Raw genomic sequence first — 22,280 nt, forward strand, 5'->3', positions numbered from 1 at the left:
CTCTCCAATCACAGGGTGAGAGATCGAGTGGTGATTTACTCTCCAATAACAGGGTGAGGGATCGGATGGTGACTTACTCTCCAATAACAGGCTGATGGATCCGGTGATGATTTACTCACCAATAACAGGGTGAGAGATCGGGCGGTGATTTACTCTCCAATAACAGATTGAGGGATCGGGTGGTGATTCACTCTCCAATAGCAGGGTGAGGGATTTGGCGGTGATTTACTCTCCAATAACAGGGTGAGGGAACGGGCGGTGATTTACTCTCCAATAACAGGGTGTGGAATCGGGCGGTCATGTAATCTCCAATAACAGGGTGAGGAATCAGTCGGTGATTTATTCTCCAATAACAAGGGGAGGGATCGGGTGGTGATTTACTCCCCAATCACAGGGTGAGGGATCAGGTGGTGATTTACTCTCCAATAACAGGGTGAGGGATCGGGTGGTGATTTACTCTCCAATAACAGGGTGAGGGATCGGCTGCTGATTTACTCTTCAATAACAGGGTGAGGGATCAGGTGATGATTTACTCTCCAATAACAGGGTGAGGGATCGGGTGGTGATTTACTCTCCAATAACAGGATAAAGGATCAGGCGGCGATTTACTCTCCAATAACAGGGTGAGGGATCGAGTGGTGATTTACTCTCCAATAACAGGGTGAGGGATAGTGTGGTGATTTACTCTCCAATAACAGGGTGAAGGATCGGGTGGTGATTTACTCGCCAATAACAGGATGAGGGATCAGGCGGTGATTTACTCTCAAATAACAGGGTGTGGGATCGGGTGGTGATTTACTCTCTAATAACAGGGTGAGGGATCGAGTGGTGATTTCCTCTCCAATAACAGTGTGAGGGATCGGGCGCTGATTTACTCTCCAATAACAGGGTGAGGCATCGGGTGGTGATTTGCTCTTCAATAACAGGATGAGGGATGAGGCGGTGATTTACTCTCCAATAACAGGGTGAGGGGTCGAGTGATGATTTACTTTCCAATAGCAGGGTGAGAGATAGGTTGGTTATTTACTCTCCAATAACAGGGTGAGGGATCGGGAGTTCAGGCGGTGAGGTAGATTTCCAGGAGATTGCCAGCAGAATGCATTCTGTAAAAAACTCCTAACGGCAGCCCAAAATTCACGATGGAAAACCAGACTGAAAATCCATAGAAACGTTTCTCAAGACCATTTTCAAATTGGGGGTGAGCTCCAAATGCAGGTATAATCCAGAGCTGGAAAAGAACAAAATTCAGTTAATCAGCCTCAGGGGTGACACCTGTTGTTAGGCAGTAATCAAGAGTCATTTATTCCACAATTATTACTGAAAAACATTTATGGTAGTACAGGGTAGGAGAAAACACTGACAATGCCCAAGCAATCACAGCACGTCACTGCCCCGGGCAGTGTAACCTAGTCTGTATTCTGAGACTAAGAGCAAGGAATGTTCTGTGGGGACGGAGGGAGATTCTGTACCTAATCTGTGTCATACCTGGGAATGTTTGGTGCAACAGTGTAGAGAGCACTTTAGTCTGTATATAATCGATGCTCTATCTGTGCTGGGAATGTTTGGTGCAACAGTGTAGAGAGCACTTTAGTCTGTATATAATCAATGCTCTATCAGTGCTGGGAATGTTTGAGAGGATAGGCCGGAAGGAGCTTTATTCTGTCTGTAGAAGCTGTTTTTGATGGTTCGCCTTGGGGGTGGGGGTGGGGTTTTACTCTATATCGAATTTCTGTTGTGCATTTCTACTATATGGTCTCCGCAGGTTGGAAACATTGAACAAAAACAATTCAAAAAGTATACTTTATTGAAAAACAAACACTCAGAAAGATGTGAACATAGCTTACTCAGGAGGGTGAGAGGTAAAAAACCAGGGATCTTCAGGCCAGTTAGCCTGGCATCGGCAAGTGTTGGAATCTATTGTTAAGGAAGTGTTAATAATGTCGGGCATAGTATGCTTGGATAAAGTCATCATGGTTTTAACGAAAGGGAAATTGTGTTTCACGATAAGCTTTAGTTTTCTGAGGTTGTAACTGTAGTGGGGTAAATAAAGGAGAGCCAGTTGATGCAGCCTACGTGGATTTCCAAAAGACATCCATAATGTGTCACACAAAAGGTTAATTCACAAGGTAAGGGCCCATGGAGTTGGGGCAAATAAAAAAGCATGGCTAGAGGATTGGCTAATGGGCAGGAAGCAGAAAGTAGGGATGTGGAGCATTTTTAAGTTGGCAGGCTGTAACTATTTCCAATTTGTATTCATTTTTAAGAGAAGAGACAGTGAGTAACGCATCTAAGTTTGCCAATTGTAATGACCTCCAATTGGCATATTGGTTGGCCAATTGGAGTATGAGCTCCCTCAATGATAGCTCATTGAGGGGGCCCATATAAGCACCTGTGTAGGCTTTGTGACGGAGCCTTAAGTTGACTGGGATGCTAGCAGCACTGTTTGGAGCTGCTCGTGTATATAAGTTATTGTAAATAAATACTGGTGTGATGACGGAACCCCTGCCTCCTGTGGATCATTACAGTGGCGACGAGGTAAACAAAGAACCTTGCGGAGACCAGCTGCCGCACTCGGAGGGTAAGCCTTGCTCTTTCAAAAATGCCTCTTTTTGGGAAGTTGGATGCATTCGACCCGACTATTGAGGACTGGTCCCAGTATGTGGAGAGAATGTGTTACTTTTTATACTGCTGTCGGCGTGCGGACCCTCAGCCTTCGCCATTATACGTAGTCTAACTTATCCCGATATGCCGGACACGATACCTTTCCAAGAATTAACAAAATTGGTGGAAGAGCACTATGACCCAAAACCACCCCTCATTTTGCGTAGGTACAGATTCTACACAACGAAGCGGGAATACAGAGAGTCAGTCACAAATTTTTTGACCCGCCTGAGAAGGCTGGTGGAAAAATGTGAGTTTGGCCCGACGCTAAATGAAATGCTTCGGGACCGGTTAGTGTGTGGCATAAATGACCTCCAAATACAGGAGCGCCTGTTGGCGGAAACGCAGCTAGACTGCAGGCGGGCGTTACAGCTCGCACTGTCCCTAGAAAAGGCAGCAAGTGGGGCGCAGGAACTACAGAGCACGCCAATGGAGGTAGATACCTGGGAGAGGGACTACCACAATGGGTCCAGCTACAAGATAGCTGCCCTCGGGAAAAGCCTGAGGAACAGAGGGCCAAAGGAAAACCCCAGAACTGCCCCCAAGTCTGCTAGGACTAACTGGAGACAGAGGGAACTACCGGCTGAGGCTCCCCCAACAGAGAAGGACCTTTTATGGCACCAGACAGAGTGGAGTAACAGCGACAGAAACCCTAGAAGGAGGTGGCAAAAGAGGAATAGCAGGTGGGGACGCAGGGAAGTACAGAACCTAGATGCCCCATCCTCCTCCGAAGGGGAACAATTATATAATATTGTGCCGAAGAAAGCAGAACCTATTAAGATTACCCCACGGGTGAACGGTCGGCCGACAATAATGGAAATAGACACGGGTGTGGCCGTATCAGTAATGGGAGTGGCAGCATTTAAAAAAATCAAAGATGGACTCCAGCCACTAACCCTAACAAAAACATCGACGAAACTTAAAACTTACACGGGGGAACCCTTGGAAGTTCTAGGCACGACTCATGTACCCGTGGAATATGACAAACAATTGTTCAGATTACCATTGACGATAGTAGAGGGCTCCGGACCGAACTTAATAGGACGGAACTGGCTGAAAGACCTAAACTTAGATTGGATGAAACTTTTCCAGAGTGGAAGCGGGCAATTGAGTGGAGTACTCCAAAAATACCCGATGGTCTTCCAAGAAGGTTTGGGGGAAATTATAGGCACCAAAGCAACTTTGCACGTGGGCCCAGAAGCCCTTCCGAAATTTTGTAAGGCCAGGCCGGCACCTTTTGCATTAAGGAAGAAAGTAGATGTCGAAATAGAAAGGTTACGGCGCGACGGCATTATCAGACCAGTACAATTCTCGGAATGGGCAGCGCCGGTGGTACCAATTTTGAAGCCAGACGGCTCGTACGTCTCTGTGGAGATTTCAAACAGACGGTAAACAAATACGCACTGCTGGACAAATACCTGATCCCGAAAATGGACGACCTATATGCCAAATTGGCAGGTGGGCTTTTGTTCACGAAACTGGACATGAGCCACGCCTACCTGCAGTTAAAACTGGACAAGGACTCCCAGAGGTTCGCTAAGATCAACACCCTGAAGGGACTTTTTCGTTATACTAGGCTACCCTTCGGAGTGTCATCAGCCTGCGCTATATTCCAGCGTACGATGGAAAATATTCTGCAGGGACTACCGCAGGTGCCGATTTATTTGGACGATGTCTTGATCACGGGTAGGACAAACAGGGAACACTTAAGGAACCTGGAGGAAGTGCTCAGGCGTTTCGCAAAGGCAGGCATACGACTGCAAAGAGAAAAATGTGTTTTTCTGGCCCCACAAGTGACATATCTGGGATATAAAGTAGACGAGTTGGGCTTACACCCATTGAAAGACCGGGTAAGGGCAATAAAAGAAGCCCCAGCTCCCACCACGGTCCAGGAGCTATGATCATTTCTAGGATTGGTAACATATTATGGCAAATTTATTGAAAATAGGGCGTCCACCCTAGAACCCCTCCACCAACTACTAAAAAAGGGACAAGAATGGAAATGGTCCGTCCGCCAAAACCGAGCATTTAGGGACATTAAGGAACAGCTGTCATCCGAAAATGTCCTAGAGCATTACGACCCAAGGAAGGAGTTGGTGGTCACGTGTGACGCATCACCTTACGGGGTAGGAACCGTCTTAGCCCATAGAGGAAGGAATGGGGAAGAACGGCCAATAGCCTATGCTTTGAGGACCTTGGCGATGGCTGAGAGAAAGTACGCCCAAATCGAGAAGGAAGGACTGGCGGTGATATTTGCAGTAAATAAATTTCACCAGTATCTGTACGGGCAGAAATTTACCATAGTGACGGACCATAAGCCGTTATTAGGGTTATTAAAAGAAGACAAGTCAATACCCCTGATTGCATCAGCTAGAATCCAACGCTGGGCATTGCGACTGGCGGCGTATAGATACGTTCTGGAGCACAGACCGGGAGCGCGAGGAGCAAATGCAGATGCTTTGAGCAGACTTCCCCTCCCAGATACCCCGCCGCTAATACCGAAAGTAGAGGAGACAGTAATGACTCTAAATTTTTTGGACACCCTACCAGTGGACGCACAACATATTCGTTTGTGGACGCAAAAAGACCCAGTTTTAGCTAAGGTGAAGCATTTACTGCTAACAGTGGACCTGGAGAGACCAGTGGAGCCCCAGATGCACCCATACTCGAGCAGAAGGGACCAAATAACCGTAGAAGATGGTATCCTATTATGGGGAGCCCGGGTAATAGTCCCAGCTCAGGGCCGTCGGGCAATCTTAACCGAGTTACATCATGGACACCCAGGGGTGTCTAAAATGAAGATGCTAGCTCAAAGCTACGTTTGGTGGCCAGGATTGGACACAGACATAGCAGCCTTGGTACGTCGGTGCCAGGAGTGCCAACAGGGGCAAAGAGTGCCACCAGCTGCGCCATTGCACCCGTGGGAATGGCCAGGCAGACCGTGGACCCGCCTGCATATTGACCACGCCGGCCCTTTCATGGGCTCAATGTTTTTGGTGATAGTGGACGCCCACTCCAAATGGTTGGACGTCCACCAGGTAAACGCGGCAAGCACAGCATCGACAATTGAAAAGCTCAGGGCCTTGTTTGCAACACATGGACTTCCGGAGGTATTGGTGTCGGACAACGGAACGGCATTCACAAGTGGGGAATTTAGAAAATTCCGAAAGGGAAACAGAGTCCGCCACATCAAAACGGACTCTTACCATCCAGCGTCAACGGCCTGGTGGAGAGAGCGGTCCAGACACTAAAAGCGGGACTCAAGAAGCAGCCGGCAGCGTCAATGGACACAAAGCTCTCCCGCTGGCTGGTTGATTACAGGACCACATCGCATTCCACAACGGGCATACCGCCAGCTGAACTCTTAATGGGAAGGCGGCTGCGAACGACGCTGAGTCTCCTTTTCCCAAATTTAACGGGGAAAGTGGAGAAACAACAGGAGGTCCAACGCAGGGGGCATGATAATAGTCGGCAGCAGAGACATTTCCAGGTGGGGGCACCGTTTTGGGTCAAGAATTATGGGAATGGCATCTGGGGCTCCACTGGTCTCTCCAGTTCCCCTGTCAGCAGTAAATGAGTACGGTTTCAAAGTTGCAGGAGTGTACCGGCAGGCAGGAAGGTGGTTTAAAGTGTGTCTTCTTCAATGCCAGGAGCATCCGGAATAAGGTGGGTGAACTTGCGACATGGGTTGGTACCTGGGACTTTGATGTTGTGGCCATTTCGGAGCCATGGATAGAGCAGGGACAGGAATGGTTGTTGCAGGTGCCAGGATTTAGATATTTCAGTAAGCTCAGGGAAGGTGGTAAAAGAGGGGGAGGGGTGGCACTGTTAGTCAAGGACAGTATTACGGTGGCAGAAAGGACGCTTGATGAGGACTCGTCTACTGAGGTAGTATGGGCTGAGGTTAGAACAGGAAAGGAGAGGTCACCCTGTTCGGGGTTTTCTATAGGTCTCCGAAAATTTCCAGAGATGTAGAGGAAAGGATTGCAAAGATGATTCTGGATAGGAGCGAAAGCAACAGGGTAGTTGTTTTGGGGGAATTTAACTTTCCAAATATTGACTGAAACGCTATAGTTCGAGTACTTTAGATGGGTCTGTTTTTGTCCAATGTTTGCAGGAGGGTTTCCTGACACAGTATGTAGATAGGCCAACGAGAGGCGAGGCCATATTGGATTTGGTACTGGGTAATGAACCAGGACAGGTGTTAGATTTGGAGGTAGGTGAGCACTTTGGTGATAGTGACCACAATTCGATTAAGTTTACTTTAGTGATGGAAAGGGATAGGTATATACCGCAGGGCAAGAGTTGTATCTGGGGGAAAGGCAATTATGATGCGATAAGGAAAGACTTCGGATTCATCGGATGGAGAGGAAAACTGCAGTGGATGGGCACAATGGAAATGTGGAGCTTGTTCAAGGAACAGCTACTGCATGTCCTTGATAAGTATGTGCCTGTCAGGCAGGGAGGAAGTGGTTGAGCAAGGGAACCGTAGTTTACTAAGGCAGTCAAAACACTTGTCAAGAGGAAGAAGGAGGCTTATGTAAAGATGAGACATGAAGGTTCAGTAAGGGCGCTCGAGAGTTACAAGTTAGCTAGGAAGGACCTAAAGAGAGAGCTAAGAAGAGCCAGGAGGGGACATGAGAAGTCTTTGGCAGGTAGGATCAAGGATAACCCTAAAGCTTTCTATAGATATGTCAGGAATAAAAGAATGACCTGGGTACGAGTAGGGCCAGTCAAGGACAGTAGTGGGAAGTTGTGCTTGGAGTCCGAGGAGATAGGAGAGGTGCTAAATGAATATTTTTCGTCAGTATTCACACAGGAAAAAGACAATGTTGTCGAGGAGAATACTGAGATTCAGGCTACTAGACTAGAAGGGCTTGAGGTTCATCAGGAGGAGGTGTTAACAATTCTGGAAAGGGTGAAAATAGATAAGTCCCCTGGGCCAGATGGGATTTATCCGAGGATTCTTTGGGAAGCTAGGGAGGAGATTGCTGAGCCTTTGGCTTTGATCTTTAAGTCATCTTTGTCAACAGGAATAGTGCCAGAAGACTGGAGGATAGCAAATGTTGTCCCCTTGTTCAAGAAGGGGAGTAGAGACAACCCCGGTAACTATAGACCAGTGAGCCTTACTTCTGTTGTGGGCAAAATCTTGGAAAGGTTTATAAGAGATAGGGTGTATAATCATCTGGAAAGGAGTAATTTGATTAGACATAGTCAACACGGTTTTGTGAAGGGTAGGTTGTGCCTCACAAACCTTATTGAGTTCTAATTGACCAAACAGGTGGATGAGGGTAAAGCAGTTGATGTGGTGTATATGGATTTCAGTAAAGTGTTTGATAAGGTTCCCCACGGTAGGCTACCGCAGAAAATATGGAAGCATGGGATTCAGGGAGATTTAGCAGTTTGGATCAGAAATTGGCTAGCTGGAAGAAGACAAAGGGTGGTGGTTGATGGGAAATGTTCAGACTGGAGTCCAGTTACTAGTGTACCAGAAGGATCTGTTTTGGGGCCACTGCTGTTTGTCATTTTTATAAATGACCTGGAGGAGGGCGTAGAAGGATGGGTGAGTAAATTTGCAGATGACACTAAAGTCGGTGGAGTTGTAGACAGTGCGGAAGGATGTTACAAGTTACAGAGGGACATAGATAAGCTGCAGCGCTGGGCTGAGAGGTGGCAAATGGAGTTTAATGCAGAAAAGTGTGAGGTGATTCATTTTGGAAGGAATAACAGGAAGACAGAGTACTGGGCTAATGGTAAGATTCTTGGCAGTGTGGATGAGCAGAGAGATCTCGGTGTCCATGTACATAGATCCCTGAAAGTTGCCACTCAGGTTGAGAGGGTTGTTAAGAAAGCGTACGGTGTGTTAGCTTTTAATGGTAGAGGGATTGAGTTTCGGAGCCATGAGGTCATGTTGCAGCTGTACAAAATTCTGGTGTGGCCGCATTTGGAGTATTGCGTGCAATTCTGGTCGCCGCATTATAGGAAGGATGTGGAAGCATTGGAAAGGGTGCAGAGGAGATTTACCAGAATGTTGCCTGGTATGGAGGGAAGATCGTATGAGGAAAGGCTGAGGGACTTGAGGCTGTTTTCGTTAGAGAGAAGAAGGTTAAGAGGTGACTTAATTGAGGCATACAAGTGATCAGAGGATTGGATAGGGTGGACAGTGAGAGCCTTTTTCCTCGGATGGTGATGTCTAGCACGAGGGAACATAGCTTTCAATTGAAGGGAGATAGATATAAGACAGACGTCAGAGGTAGGTTCTTTACTCAGGGAGTAGTAAGGGTGTGAAATGCCCTACCTGCAACAGTAGTGGACTCACCAACACTAAGGGTATTCAAATGGTCATTGGATTGACATATGGACGATAAGGGAATAGTGTAAATGGGCTTTAGAGTGGTTTCAGAGGTCGGCGCAACATCGAGGGCCGAAGGGCCTGTACTGCGCTGTTATGTTCCATGTTCTGACGTGGGTCAAAGGCACGGTAGAATCCCAAACAGGGCCCATATCATATAAAGTTTCGATAAGGTGCTGAAGAAACACCTAGACCAAATAAGGGCAGCGGAACCACACCTGGAGGCAGTCGAAGCAGGATCGCCTCAAGCTGGGATAGCTCAGACGGGAAAGGTACCCACACCCCAGCCCCGAGCAATTTCTCCAGACCCCGTCATCCAGTCGTCAGAGTCGGAGATGGACACGTTCGACGAGGCCGCCGCGACACCTCTCCCGAGGAGGAGGAAGTACAACTTCGAAGGAGGTCGTCAAGGAAAAGGCGGGCACCTATAAGGTACACCCCACCCACGTCGGAGAACGACCCGGCGGACGACACAGAGGTTACAGACCCGGACAGGAGGAGCAGGAAGAAGCTCAGAGGAATGCCAGCTGGCAGGAATTCCTCGGACCTTGGGGGGGGGGGAGGGGTGTAATGACCTCCAATTGGCATTATTGGTTGGCCAATTGGAGTATGAGCTCCCTCAATGATAGCTCATTGAGGGGGCCCATATAAGCACCTGTGTAGGCTTTGTGACAGAGTCTTAAGTTGACTGGGATGCTAGCAGCACTGTTTGGAGCTGCTCTTGTATATAAGTTATTGCAAATAAATACTGGTGTGATGACGGAACCCCTGCCTCCTGTGGATTATTACATAAATGATGCAAAGCCCAGTGGGAATGCAAGCTGTGAGGAGGACACAGAGGGGCTGCAAACAGGTAAAAACAGTTGAAGTGAGTGAGCAATGAGGGGTCAGATGGACGATAATGTGGGAAAGTATTGTTGCCAATCGGCACCAATAATGTTGCCAATTAATAATGATGCTCTTTAGCGTCTCCAGGTATCAAATGATACCACCACAAGGCTTTACCGGATATCGATCAAAGGACCACACAACCAGTTAGTCAGTTCAATTTCAAAGATGGTTTATTCACACCAAGAATTACTTCGACATGCAACACAAAACACTACCAGTTAAACTACACCTAACAACTACAATAACCTATACTTAACTTCAGGGCAACCAGCTCTATGCAGATGAACAAGGCCTTTGTCTGGATCTTGCGTGGTTGGGTGGAAGAAGTGGCTCTGTTTCTGCTGGGCTCATCCGTCTGGTAGCGATCGTTGGTCTTGAACTTGTCTGTCTGGTCGTTATGCTGCACTTGGGATGGCATAGGCCGGATCCAAGGGAGACCGAGCACATGGCTGTGTCTCTTCTTATTCCTCTGGGATTTTGAGCTCTTTGGGGCGGTCCTTAACTTGGACCCAATAATTCGACTGGCTTCGATCACTGCCTTCGATTTTGGCAAATAAAGGGGCCGGTGCCTTGATAGCTGGGCGTGTCCTTAGCGGTCATTGACCTTGCGGTTTGGGCTCCCTGGGCAAAGGGAGTGGCGCCGATTAGTCTGTATCTGTATCGGTTACCTGAGTACAGTTCTTTTGTTCTGGGGAAATGGACCATTAGAATGCAAACGAGCGGGGGTTTCGATCACGTCTAGCTATCTGGGTTGCAAATACACACACAAGCTCTGAGTCGGTCTCGGTCCTGGGTTGGCCATAATTCCCATGGTCCTTTGCAGCTGGCCCTGAAGGGGGAGGGCAAACAGGCAGATGTCATGGTACATGTTGGTACGAACGACATAGGTAGGAAGGGGCATGAGGTCCTGCAGCAGGAGTTCAGGGAGCTAGGCAGAAAATTAAAAGACAGGACCTCTAGGGTTGTAATCTCGGGATTACTCCCTGTGCCACGTGCCAGTGAGGCTGGAAATAGGAAGATAGAGCAACTAAACACATGGCTAAACAGCTGGTATAGGAGAGTGGGTTTCAGTTATCTGGACCACTGGGAGCTCTTCCGGGGCAGGTGTGACCTGTATAAGAAGGACGGGTTGCATCTAGACTGGAGAGGCATAAATATCCTGACCGCGAGGTTTGCTAGTGTCACACGGGAGGGTTTAAACTAGTATGGTAGGGGGATGGGCACCGGAGCAATAGGTCATAAGGTGAAAAAATTGAGGGAGAACTAGGAAATAGGGCCACTATGGCCCTGAGGAAGAGCAGACAGGGAGACGTTGCTGAAAACAGCGGGACTGGTGACCTGAAGTGCATATGTTTTAATGCAAGAAGTATTACAGGTAAGTCAGATGAACTTAGAGCTTGGATTAGTACTTGGAACTATGATGTTGTTGCCATTACAGCGACCTGTTTGAGGGAAGGACAGGATTGGCAGCTAAACATTCCAGGATTTAGATGTTTCAGGCGGGATAGAGGGGGGGTGTAAAAGGGGTGGAGGAGTTTAGGGAGAATATCACAGCTGTACTGCGGGAGGACACTTCAGAGGGCAGTGAGGCTATATGGATAGGGATCAGGAATAAGAAGGGTGCAGTCTCAATGTTGGGGGTTTACTACAGGCCACCCAACAGCCAGTGGGAGATAGAGGAGCAGATAGGTAGACAGATTTTGGAAAGGAGTAAAAGCACCACGGTAGTTGTGATGGGAGATTTTAACTTTCCCAATATTGACTGGGAGTCACTTAGTGCCAGGGGCTTGGACAGGGCAGAGTTTGTAAGGAGCATCCAGGAGGGCTTCTTAAAACAATATGTAGACAGTCCAACTAGGGAAGGGGCTGTACAGGACCTGGTATTGGGGAATGAGCCCGGCCAGGGAGTAGAAGTTTCAGTAGGGGAGCATTTCGGGAACAGTGACTACAATTCAGTAAGTTTGAATGTGCTGGTGGACAAGGATGAGAGTGGTCCTCGGGTGAATGTGCTAAATTGGGGGAAGGCTAACTATAACAATATTAGGCGGCAACTGAAGAACATAGATTGGGGGCGGATGTTTGAGGGTAAATCAATATCTGACATGTGGGAGGCTTTCAAATGTCAGTTGAAAGGAATTCAGGACCGGCATGCTCCTGTGAGGAAGAAGGATAAATATGGCAAATTTCATGATCCTTGGATAATGAGAGATATTGTAGGCCTCGTCAAAAAGAAAAAGGAGGCATTTGTCAGGGCTAGAAGGCTGGGAACAGACGAACCCTGTGTGGAATATAAGGAAAGTAGGAAGGAACTTAAGCAAGGAGTCAGGAGAGCTAAAAGGGGTCACGAAAAGTAATTGGCAAATAGGGTTAAGGAAAATCCCAAGGCTTTTTACACGTACATAAAAAGCAAGAGAGTAGCCAGGGAAAGGATTGGCCCACTGAAGTACAGGGGAGGGAATCTGTGTGTGGAGCCAGGGGAAATGGGCGAGGTACTAAATGAATACTTTGCATCAGTATTCACCAAGGAGAAGGAATTGGTGGATGTTGAGTCTGGCGAAGGGTGTGTAGAAAGCCTGGGTCACATTGAGATCCAAAAAGACGAGGTGTTGGGCGTCTTGAAAAATATTAAGGTCGATAAGTCCCCAGGGCCTGATGGGATCTACCCCAGAAAACTGAAGGAGGCAAGAGAGGAAATTGCTGAGGCTTTGACAGAAATCTTTGGATCCTCACTGTTTTCAGGTGATGTCCCGGAGGACTGGAGAATAGCCAATGTTGTTCCTTTCTTTAAGAAGGTAGCAAGGATAATCCAGGGATCTACAGGCCGGTGAGCCTTACGTCAGTGGTAGGGAAATTACTGGAGAGAATTCTTCGAGACAGGATCTACTCCCACTTGGAAGCAAGTAGTCGTATTAGCGAGAGGCAGCACGGTTTAGTGAAGGGGAGGTTGTGTCTCACTAACTTGATAGAGTTTTTCGAGGAGGTCACAAAGATGATTGATGCAGGTAGAGCAGTGGATGTTGTCTATATGGACTTCAGTAAGGCTTTTGACAAGGTCCCTCAGGGCAGACTGGTACAGAAGATGAAGTCACATGTGATCAGAGGTGAGCTGGCAAGATGGATACAGAACTGGCTAGGTCAAAGAAGCAATGGAAGGGTGCTTTTCTGATTGGAGGGCTGTGACTAGTGGTGTTCCGCAGGGATCAGTGCTGGGACCTTTGCTGTGTGTAGGATATATAAATGATTTGGAGGAAAATGTAACTGGTCTGATTAGTAAGTTTGCCGACGACAGAGGTTGGTTGAATTGCGGATAGCAATGAGGACTGTCAGAGGATACAGCAGGATTTAGATCGTTTGGAGACTTGGGCGGCGAGATGGTAGATGGAGTTTAATTCGGACGAATGTGAGGTGATGCATTTTGGAAGGTCTAATGCAGGTAGGGAATCTACAGTGAATGGTAGAACCCTCAAGAGTATTGACAGTCAGAGAGATCTAGGTGTACAGGTCCACAGGTCACTGAAAGGGGCAACACAGGTGGAGAAGGTAGTCAGGAAGGCATACGGCATGCTTGTCTTCATTGGCCGTGGCATTGAGTATAAAAATTGGCAAGTCATGTTGCAGCTGTATAGAACCTTAGTTAGGCCACACTTGGAGTATAGTGTTCAATTCTGGTCGCCACACTACCAGAAGGATGTGGAGGCTTTAGAGAGGGTGCAGAAGAGATTTACCCGGATGTTGCCTGGTATGGAGGGCATTAGTTATGTGGAGAGGTTGAATAAGCTTGGTTTGTTCTCACTGGAACAAAGAAGGTTGAGGGGTGACCTGATAGAGGCCTACAAACGTATGAGGGGCATAGCCAGAGTAGATAGTCAAAGACTTTTTCCCAGGGTAGCGGGGTCAATTACTAGGGGGCATAGGTTCAAGTTGCGAAGTGCAAGGTTTAGAGGAGATGTACGAGGCAAGTTTTTTACATAGAGGGTAGTGGATGCCTGGAACTCATTGCCGGAGTAGGTGGTGGAAGCAGGGATGATAGTGATGTGTTTAAGGGACAACTTGACAAATACATGAATAGGATGGGAATAGAGGGATACGGACCCAGGAAGTGTAGAAGATTTTAGTTTAGACGGGCAGCATGGTCGGCGCAGGCTTGGAGGGCCGAAGGGCCTGTTTCTATGCTGTACTGTTCTTTGTTCTTTTGTTCTACATCCCGTCCTCTTGATCCTGAACGCGAAGCGTGGTGGATCACACTGTTGATCCCTTATACATCCCTCGTGTGCTGGTTACCCTTAGTCAAGGACAGGTTGTACACTACTCTGTCCTATGTTTTTGGAGCATTTACCTAACATTTAAGTAACGCATCATATATTTATAATTTCTAATGGGTCACGAGAAACATTTCATTGTTCCGCACAATTGAATATATAACTAACACTATCTCACCTACTCTCATGCTGCTGGCAAATACCAAAAAGAACTGATGAACAATACAAGATTTCAAAACCGCAGCATCACATTTCTACTTAATCTATCAAAGTTAGAGAGGTATACAGTCTTTATTTTTATCAGCGATTACAGTATTTGTTGAGTTGGATGAATTCCAAAGAAGGGGCTGGGAGTGTATATATCGGGGTGCGGGAGGCTCTTTTTTGACATTTGTGGAGTCTAAGTGTCTGGATGACACTGGAGTTTATTGCAATTACCAGACGGGCCTCTACTGTGTATGAAAGGGGGTTCCATTTGGCAATGTTTTTGCACCAAGTGGGGGTTTCAGTGTCTATCTCTATGTGTGGTGTGGTGTCTGGGCTCGGGGTGTCATGTTGTGTGGTGGTGTTCGGGGCTGGTGTGGTGTGTGGTACAGAGGCTTGTAACACGCGCAGTTGTAGGAGTCCAGCGATGATCACAATGTAGGTCATCAGTCCTCTCTTCATCTTGTCTTCTGTCTTCCGTTTTCCGTATATTCCTGGGGGTGCAAGCATAATATCTGTTATTATCTTCGGGTAATACCTCGTTTATTTGTCTTTGGATTTCGGCGGATGCGGTGCGCAAGGGACTTCTGGGAGGTAAGTTTTTACTTTTAAAAACCCTTATCTTTGCAGGAGCAGGCCTTTGGATTTCGGCGGGAGCGGTGCGCAAGGGCCTTCTGGGAGGTAAGTTTTTACTTTAAAAACACTTACCTTTGCAGGAGCAGCACTTTGGATTTCGGCGGGAGCGTTTCGCAAGGGACTTCTGGGAGGTAAGTTTTTACTTTAAAAACACTTACCTGGTCCCGTTTCTGTACTTCTTTTTGGTTTAATTTTTAAAAAAAAATTTTTTTTAATATAAGGCAGGAACCGGAAGTTCGACCGCGGACTTCTGGGAAGGCTTCCCCCCCCCCCAACCAATAAATTCTGGTGTAGAGGAAACCCGAGACACTACACGTGTAGTGTCTCCCACCCGCCCTCCTCCTCTAACCTAATAATAAGACCCATTGGTGTGAGGTAAGTGCCATATTATTATTATTTTTTTATTTTTTTATTTTATTTATTTATTTATTAACCAGATCTTGGTTGGAGGTTAGAGGGATGGCAGGGAAGGGAGTGCAATGTTCTTCCTGCAGGATGTTTGAGGTGAGGGATGCCATTAGTGTCCCTGCTGATTTTACCTGCAGGAAGTGCAGCCATCTCCAGCTCCTCCAAGACCGAGTTAGGGAACTGGAGCTGGAGTAGGATGAACTTCGGATCATTCGGGAGGCAGAGGGGGTCATAGATAGCAGCTTCAGGGAATTAGTTACACCAAAGATTGGAGATAGATGGGTAACTGTAAGAGGGACTGGGAAGAAGCAGTCAGTGCAGGGATCCCCTGCGGTCGTTCCCCTGAGTAACAAGTATACCGCTTTGGATACTTGTGGGGGGGGGGGACTTACCAGGGGTAAGCCATGGGGTACGGGCCTCTGGCACGGAGTCTGTCCCTGTTGCTCAGAAGGGAAGGGGGGAGAGGAGCAGAGCATTAGTAATTGGGGACTCGATAGTCAGGGGCACAGATAGGAGATTTTGTGGGAGCGAGAGAGACTCACGTTTGGTATGTTGCCTCCCAGGTGCAAGGGTACGTGATGTCTCGGATCGTGTTTTCCGGGTCCTTAAGGGGGAGGGGGAGCAGCCCCAAGTCGTGGTCCACATTGGCACTAACGACATAGGTAGGAAAGGGGACAAGGATGTCAGGCAGGCTTTCAGGGAGCTAGGATGGAAGCTCAGAACGAGAACAAACAGAGTTGTTATCTCTGGGTTGTTGCCCGTGCCACGTGATAATGAGATGAGGAGGAGGGAGAGATTGCAATTAAACACGTGGCTACAGGGATGGTGCAGGCGGGAGGGATTCAGATTTCTGGATAACTGGGGCTCTTTCTGGGGAAGGTGGGACCTCTACAGACAGGATGGTCTACATCTGAACCTGAGGGGCACAAATATCCTGGGGGGGGAGATTTGTTAGTGCTCTTTGGGGGGGGTTTAAACTAATACAGCAGGGGCATGGGAACCTGGATTGTAGTTTTAGGGTACGAGAGATTGAGAGTTTAGAGGTCAGGAGCACAGAATTGACTTTGCAGGAGGGGGCCAGTGTTTAGGTAGGTGGTTTGAAGTGTGTCTACTTCAATGCCAGGAGGAGACGAAATAAGGTAGGGGAACTGGCAGCATGGGTTGGTACCTGGGACTTCGATGGTGTGGCCATTTCGGAGACATGATAGAGCAGGGACAGGAATGGTTGTTGCAGGTTCCGGGGTTTAGGTGTTTTCGTAAGCTCAGAGAAGGAGGCAAAAGAGGGGGAGGTGTGGCGCTGCTAGTCAAAAACAGTATTACGGTGGCGGAGAGGATGCTAGATGGTGACTCTTCTTCCGAGGTAGTATGGGCTGAGGTTAGAAACAGGAAAGGAGAGGTCACCCTGTTGGGAGTTTTCTATAGGCCTCCAAATAGTTCTAGGGATGTAGAGGAAAGGATGGCGAAGATGATTCTGGATAAGAGCGAAAGTAACAGGGTAGTTATTATGGGAGACTTTAACTTTCCAAATATTGACTGGAAAAGATATAGTTCGAGTACATTAGATGTGTCGTTTTTTGTACAATGTGTGCAGGAGGGTTTCCTGACACAATATGTTGACAGGCCAACAAGAGGAGAGGCCACATTGGATTTGGTTTTGGGTAATGAACCAGGCCAGGTGTTAGATTTGGAGGTAGGTGAGCACTTTGGGGACAGTGACCACAATTCGGTGACGTTTACGTTAGTGATGGAAAGGGATAAGTATACCCCGCAGGGCAAGAGTTACAGCTGGGGGAAGGGCAATTATGATGCCATTAGACATGACTTGGGGGGGATAGGTTGGAGAAGTAGGCTGCAAGTGTTGGGCACACTGGTTATGTGGAGCTGGTTTAAGGAACAGCTACTGCGTGTTCTTGATAAGTACGTACCGGTCAGGCAGGGAGGAAGGCATCGAGCGAGGGAACCGTGGTTTACCAAAGAAGTGGAATCTCTTGTTAAGAGGAAGAAGGAGGCCTATGTGAAGATGTGGAGTGAAGTTTCAGTTGGGGCGATGGATAGTTACAAGGTAGCGAGGAAGGATCTAAAGAGAGAGCTAAGACGAGCAAGGAGGGGACATGAGAAATTTGGCAGGTAGGATCAAGGAAAACGCAAAAGCTTTCTATAGGTATGTCAGGAATAAAAGAATGACTCGGGTAAGAGTAGGGCCAGTCAAGAGCAGGGATGGGAAGTTGTGTGTGGAGTCTGAAGAGATAGGCGAGATACTAAATGAATATTTTTCATCAGTATTCACTCAGGAAAAAGAGAATGTTGTGGAGGAGAATGCTGAGACCCAGGCTATTAGAATAGATGGCATTGAGGTACGTAGGGAAGAGGTGTTGGCAATTCTGGACAGGCTGAAAATAGATAAGTCCCCGGGGCCTGATGGGATTTATCCTAGGATTCTCTGGGAAGCCTGGGAAGAGATTGCTGGGCCTTTGGCTTTGATTTTTATGTCATCATTGGCTACAGGAATAGTGCCAGAGGACTGGAGGACAGCAAATGTGGTCCCTTTGTTCAAGAAGGGGAGTAGAGACAACCCCGGCAACTATAGACCGGTGAGCCTCACGTCTGTTGTGGGTAAAGTCTTGGAGGGGATTATAAGAGACAAGATTTATAATCATCTAGATAGGAATAATATGATTAGGGATAGTCAGCATGGCTTTGTGAAGGGTAGGTCATGCCTCACAAACCTTATAGAGTTCTTTGAGAAGGTGACTGAACAGGTAGACGAGGGTAGAGCAGTTGATGTGGTGTATATGGATTTCAGAAAAGCGTTTGATAAGGTTCCCCACGGTAGGCTATTGCAGAAAATACGGAGGCTGGTGATTGAGGGTGATTTAGAGATGTAGATCAGAAATTGGCTAGCTGAAAGAAGAGGTGGTTGATGGGAAATGTTCAGAATGGAGTTCAGTTATAAGTGGCGTACAACAAGGATCTGTTCTGGGGCCGTTGCTGTTTGTCATTTTTATCAATGACCTAGAGGAGGGCGCAGAAGGGTGGGTGAGTAAATTTTCAGACGACACTAAAGTCGGTGGTGTTGTCGACAGTGCGGAAGGATGTAGCAGGTTACAGAGGGACATAGATAAGGTGCAGAGCTGGGCTGAGAGGTGGCAAATGGAGTTTAATGTAGAGAAGTGTGAGGTGATTCACTTTGGAAGGAATAACAGGAATGCGGAATATTTGGCTAATGGTAAAGTTCTTGGAAGTGTGGATGCGCAGAGTACTATGTGTCCATATACATAGATCCCTGAAAGTTGCCACCCAGGTTGATAGGGTTGTGAAGAAGGTTTATGGAGTGTTGGCCTTTATTGGTGGAGGGATTGAGTTCCGGAGTCATGAGGTCATGTTGCAGCTGTACAAAACTCTGGTACGGCCGCATTTGGAGTATTGCGTACAGTTCTGGTCACCGCATTATAGGAAGGACGTGGAAGCTTTGGAGCGGGTGCAGAGGAGATTTACCAGGATGTTGCCTGGTATGGAGGGAAAATCTTATGAGGAAAGGCTGATGGACTTGAGGTTGTTTTCGTTAGAGAGAAGAAGGTTAAGAGGAGACTTAATAGAGACATACAAAATGATCAGGGGGTTAGATAGGGTGGACAGTGAGAGCCTTCTCCCGCGGATGGAAATGGCTAGCACGAGGGGACATAGCCTTAAACTGAGGGGTAATAGATATAGGACAGAGGTCAGAGGTAGGTTCTTTACGCAAAGAGTAGTGAGGCCGTGGAATGCCCTACCTGCAACAGTAGTGAACTCGCCAACATTGAGGGCATTTAAAAGTTTATTGGATAAGCATATGGATGATAATGGCATAGTGTAGGTTAGATGGCTTTTGTTTTTTGACTTCCCATGTCGGTGCAACATTGTGGGCCGAAGGGCCTGTACTGCGCTGTATCGTTCTATGTTCTATGTTCTCTCCTTAACTTCAATTACCCATTAGAATCGTCACCATGTGTGACTCACTCATTTTTTTTTGTGAAATAACATTTTGAGAGAAAAGACATCGCCAAAAAAAATTTCTTTGTCAGTGCAGAGATTCTCACAGCTGGTGGTCGATGCGGGGAGTGGGCGGACAATTTCTCCATCCAGTCTTTCCTTTACTGCAACCAGTGATGGCTGAGGCTCACCTTTACTAGCCAGATTTTATGACGGCCTGTTTTATAGAGTTTCGTCGTCCCAGGGTCCAGAGGTAGTTCATGTGTAGCAGCATATGTGGCAACTAAGTGTGTCCAACGTGTAAATAGCAGGTGGGGAACGACCAGAGTGTCGCGAAAGGTAAAGGGATGAGTGTACAGACTGTGGCAAAGGGCATTCTTTAAACTACATTGAAAGAGCAGGGAAGGGAAAACTAAGACCTGACAAAGACAGTGCATAGTGTAAAGAACCATTCCAGAGTACTCAAAGTGATGGGAACACGAGGTGCGTGTGGGCCGCGATAGGGCAAGAATGGGTGGAATCCCCAGGTAGGGCGGTGATCAGTGCCATTTACCACTACCCGAGCTTAACTGACCGGATGCATTTGGGGTCCTCAGGCAGGGCGGGGATTAGTGCCGTTATTCCCAACCTGGGTGACCTAAACGAGCGGAAAGAATTTGTAACACATGTGAGATCCAACAATTGTTCCTTTAACGGTCATTGGTCAGTAAATGGTGTCGGAAGAGGAACTATGACTGTATCAAGAAATTGGGTGTCAGGCCGACATTAATCAAAACCATGTAACAAGAAGAAAGAAAGAAGGAAAATAAAAGGCGGGCAGGCTCCATCAGAAAGTAGGACACTGTAATTCTTATGCGGCTCCTTTTTCTCATCATCTGGACACCTCAGGGTTCTGTATCTAAAAGCCTTGTAACAGGATTACCATAACCAGAGTCAGAATCTGAATCATCACCATCTCCCGGTTGCCAGACTCGTGTCTGCCGTATTTGTGTCGTGGCCGCGTGGGCCATCATGGAATCCGAATCGTCATGTCTAACCTGTCTACAAGAGTTGTTGCGGTGCGAAAAAGGGGTTCGTTTGTCATGAGGTGTAGGGGCGGTGGCAGTGAAGGGCATATTACTGTTGCCGGGCTGTGGCGGTGGCTCTGGCTGTGGCTCTGGCAGGGGGTATAGGGGGCCAAACATGTCTTGGTCGCGGTACCGGGACTGGAGTGACTGGGGCTAGGGTGGTTGTACCAGTTGTCAGTGATCGTGGTCAATTCGGGGAGGCTGGCGCTGTCGTCGGAGTCAAGCTCAAGGTGGAAGGTTGTACCTGTGGGCGGGGACAAGGTCGGGTTTGTGGGCGTGGATGTGCTGTCAGGGCCGGGGAGGGGTGGACTAGGTTGTCGATGGGCGGGGTGGAATCGTCTGCTATTGCTAGGGAGATGTGGTGGGAGTGGCTAAATTGGGTTCCATAGACTTTGAGCTGGTTGATGTGGAACTCTCATAATATACACACAGGTATATGATGGTGCACAGACAGGCAGTGATTGACACACAGGATGACCAGTGAACACACAGAACACAGCAGCCAATCACCAGACAGGACACGATCACTATAAAGCCAGAGGGCACTAGTTTTTCCGCTCACTTGGGATCCAGCCTCTGAGACAGTCAGAGCCCGTGAGCAGCAACTAGAACATACACCATGTGGTAGTAAGATAGCCTGGTCAGGTTAGCCTCAGGTCTCCAGTCAAGTCAGCATAGTGTCAAGCCACTGTTAAAGTATGTATGATAGTTAAGAGTTCAATAAAATCGAGTTGCATTTCTTCAAGTGTTGGAAGCCTGTCTCTCTCACTGCTGCAGTAAACGCAGTCCTCACAGACCCGGCATACCCAACACATCAGAAACAACCAGTTTTACTGTTGGGGTACGTTATCTTGTACACAGAGGGGCTTACTTTGTCCAAAATGGAGTAGGGTCCTGCAAATTTGGGGGAGAGGAAATAACTGGGATTGGAAAGGGAAACCGTTACTTGCTGACCGACTGTATACTCTATGGGGTGGACGGTTTTGTCAAAGCAGGCTTTACTCTGCTTCCTTCAGCGCCTAGTCGGACAGCTGCAGCGAGCTGTGCTGCTTTAATATTATCTGTGACTTGTTGGACCGCTTTTTCATTGGTGAGGGCGGTGACTGTGGGGCTTGCCAAATCGAGGCCTAATAAATATTCAATTCCTTTCATGGGTCGTCCGGTCATGAGAGTGTGGGGGTGAAACCTGTGGAACTGGATACTGTGTTCCGAATAATCATAAGGGCAAATGGGAGAACTGTGTCCCATGTGGTATTATTCTGTTGCACCATCTTTCTAATGCTCGCTTTTAAAGTGCGATTCATTGTCTCAACAATGCCGCTGTGTTGGGGGTGATACGCGATGTGAAATTTTTGTTTGATTCCAAAAATCGTTAGGACATTTTGCATGACTCTGCCGGTGAAATGGAAACCTTGGTCTGACTCAATGCTGCGGGAGAGTCTCCAGCGTGTAAATATCTGTTGGGTCAAAATCTTAGCTGTGGCCTTTACAGTGTTTGTCCGTGAGGGAAATGCTTCTACCCATTTTGTAAAGGTGTCGATTACCACTAATACGTATTTGAAATCTTTTCTGCAAGGGGGCCAATGTAGTCGAGTTGCAAATTTGTCCAAGGGCCATTAACAGGTCGGGTGTGTCTCAATTGTCCTTTCGGCGTACCTTTCAGGATTGTTCTGTGCACAGATTAAACAATTCTCAACATAATGTGTTACATTGGATTTTAAATCGGGCCACCAGCACAAAGGTCTTAAATGGGCAATGGTATTGTCTATCCCCTGATGTCCGTGTCCGGCAAGAAACTGGTAAATTATCTGGTTTCTGTCCTGGGTGTGGACC

At 47.6% G+C, this 22,280-nt stretch overlaps 1 protein-coding gene across 1 annotated transcript in view; it reads right to left on the bottom strand.

Moving 5' to 3' along the window:
* Nucleotides 1–1,057: 1,057 nt before the first annotated feature.
* LOC140395340 (proton channel OTOP3-like) overlaps nucleotides 1,058–22,280 on the bottom strand; it is a 128,789-nt gene continuing 107,566 nt past the window's right edge. The window contains exon 6 of the mRNA XM_072482980.1: nucleotides 1,058–1,228. Within this exon, the coding sequence (XP_072339081.1) occupies nucleotides 1,058–1,228 (171 nt within the window). The remainder of the gene's footprint in view (nucleotides 1,229–22,280) is intronic.

The sequence above is a fragment of the Scyliorhinus torazame genome, chromosome 18 (genome assembly GCF_047496885.1).
Source record: "Scyliorhinus torazame isolate Kashiwa2021f chromosome 18, sScyTor2.1, whole genome shotgun sequence".
In the NCBI taxonomy this organism is placed as follows: domain Eukaryota; kingdom Metazoa; phylum Chordata; class Chondrichthyes; order Carcharhiniformes; family Scyliorhinidae; genus Scyliorhinus; species Scyliorhinus torazame.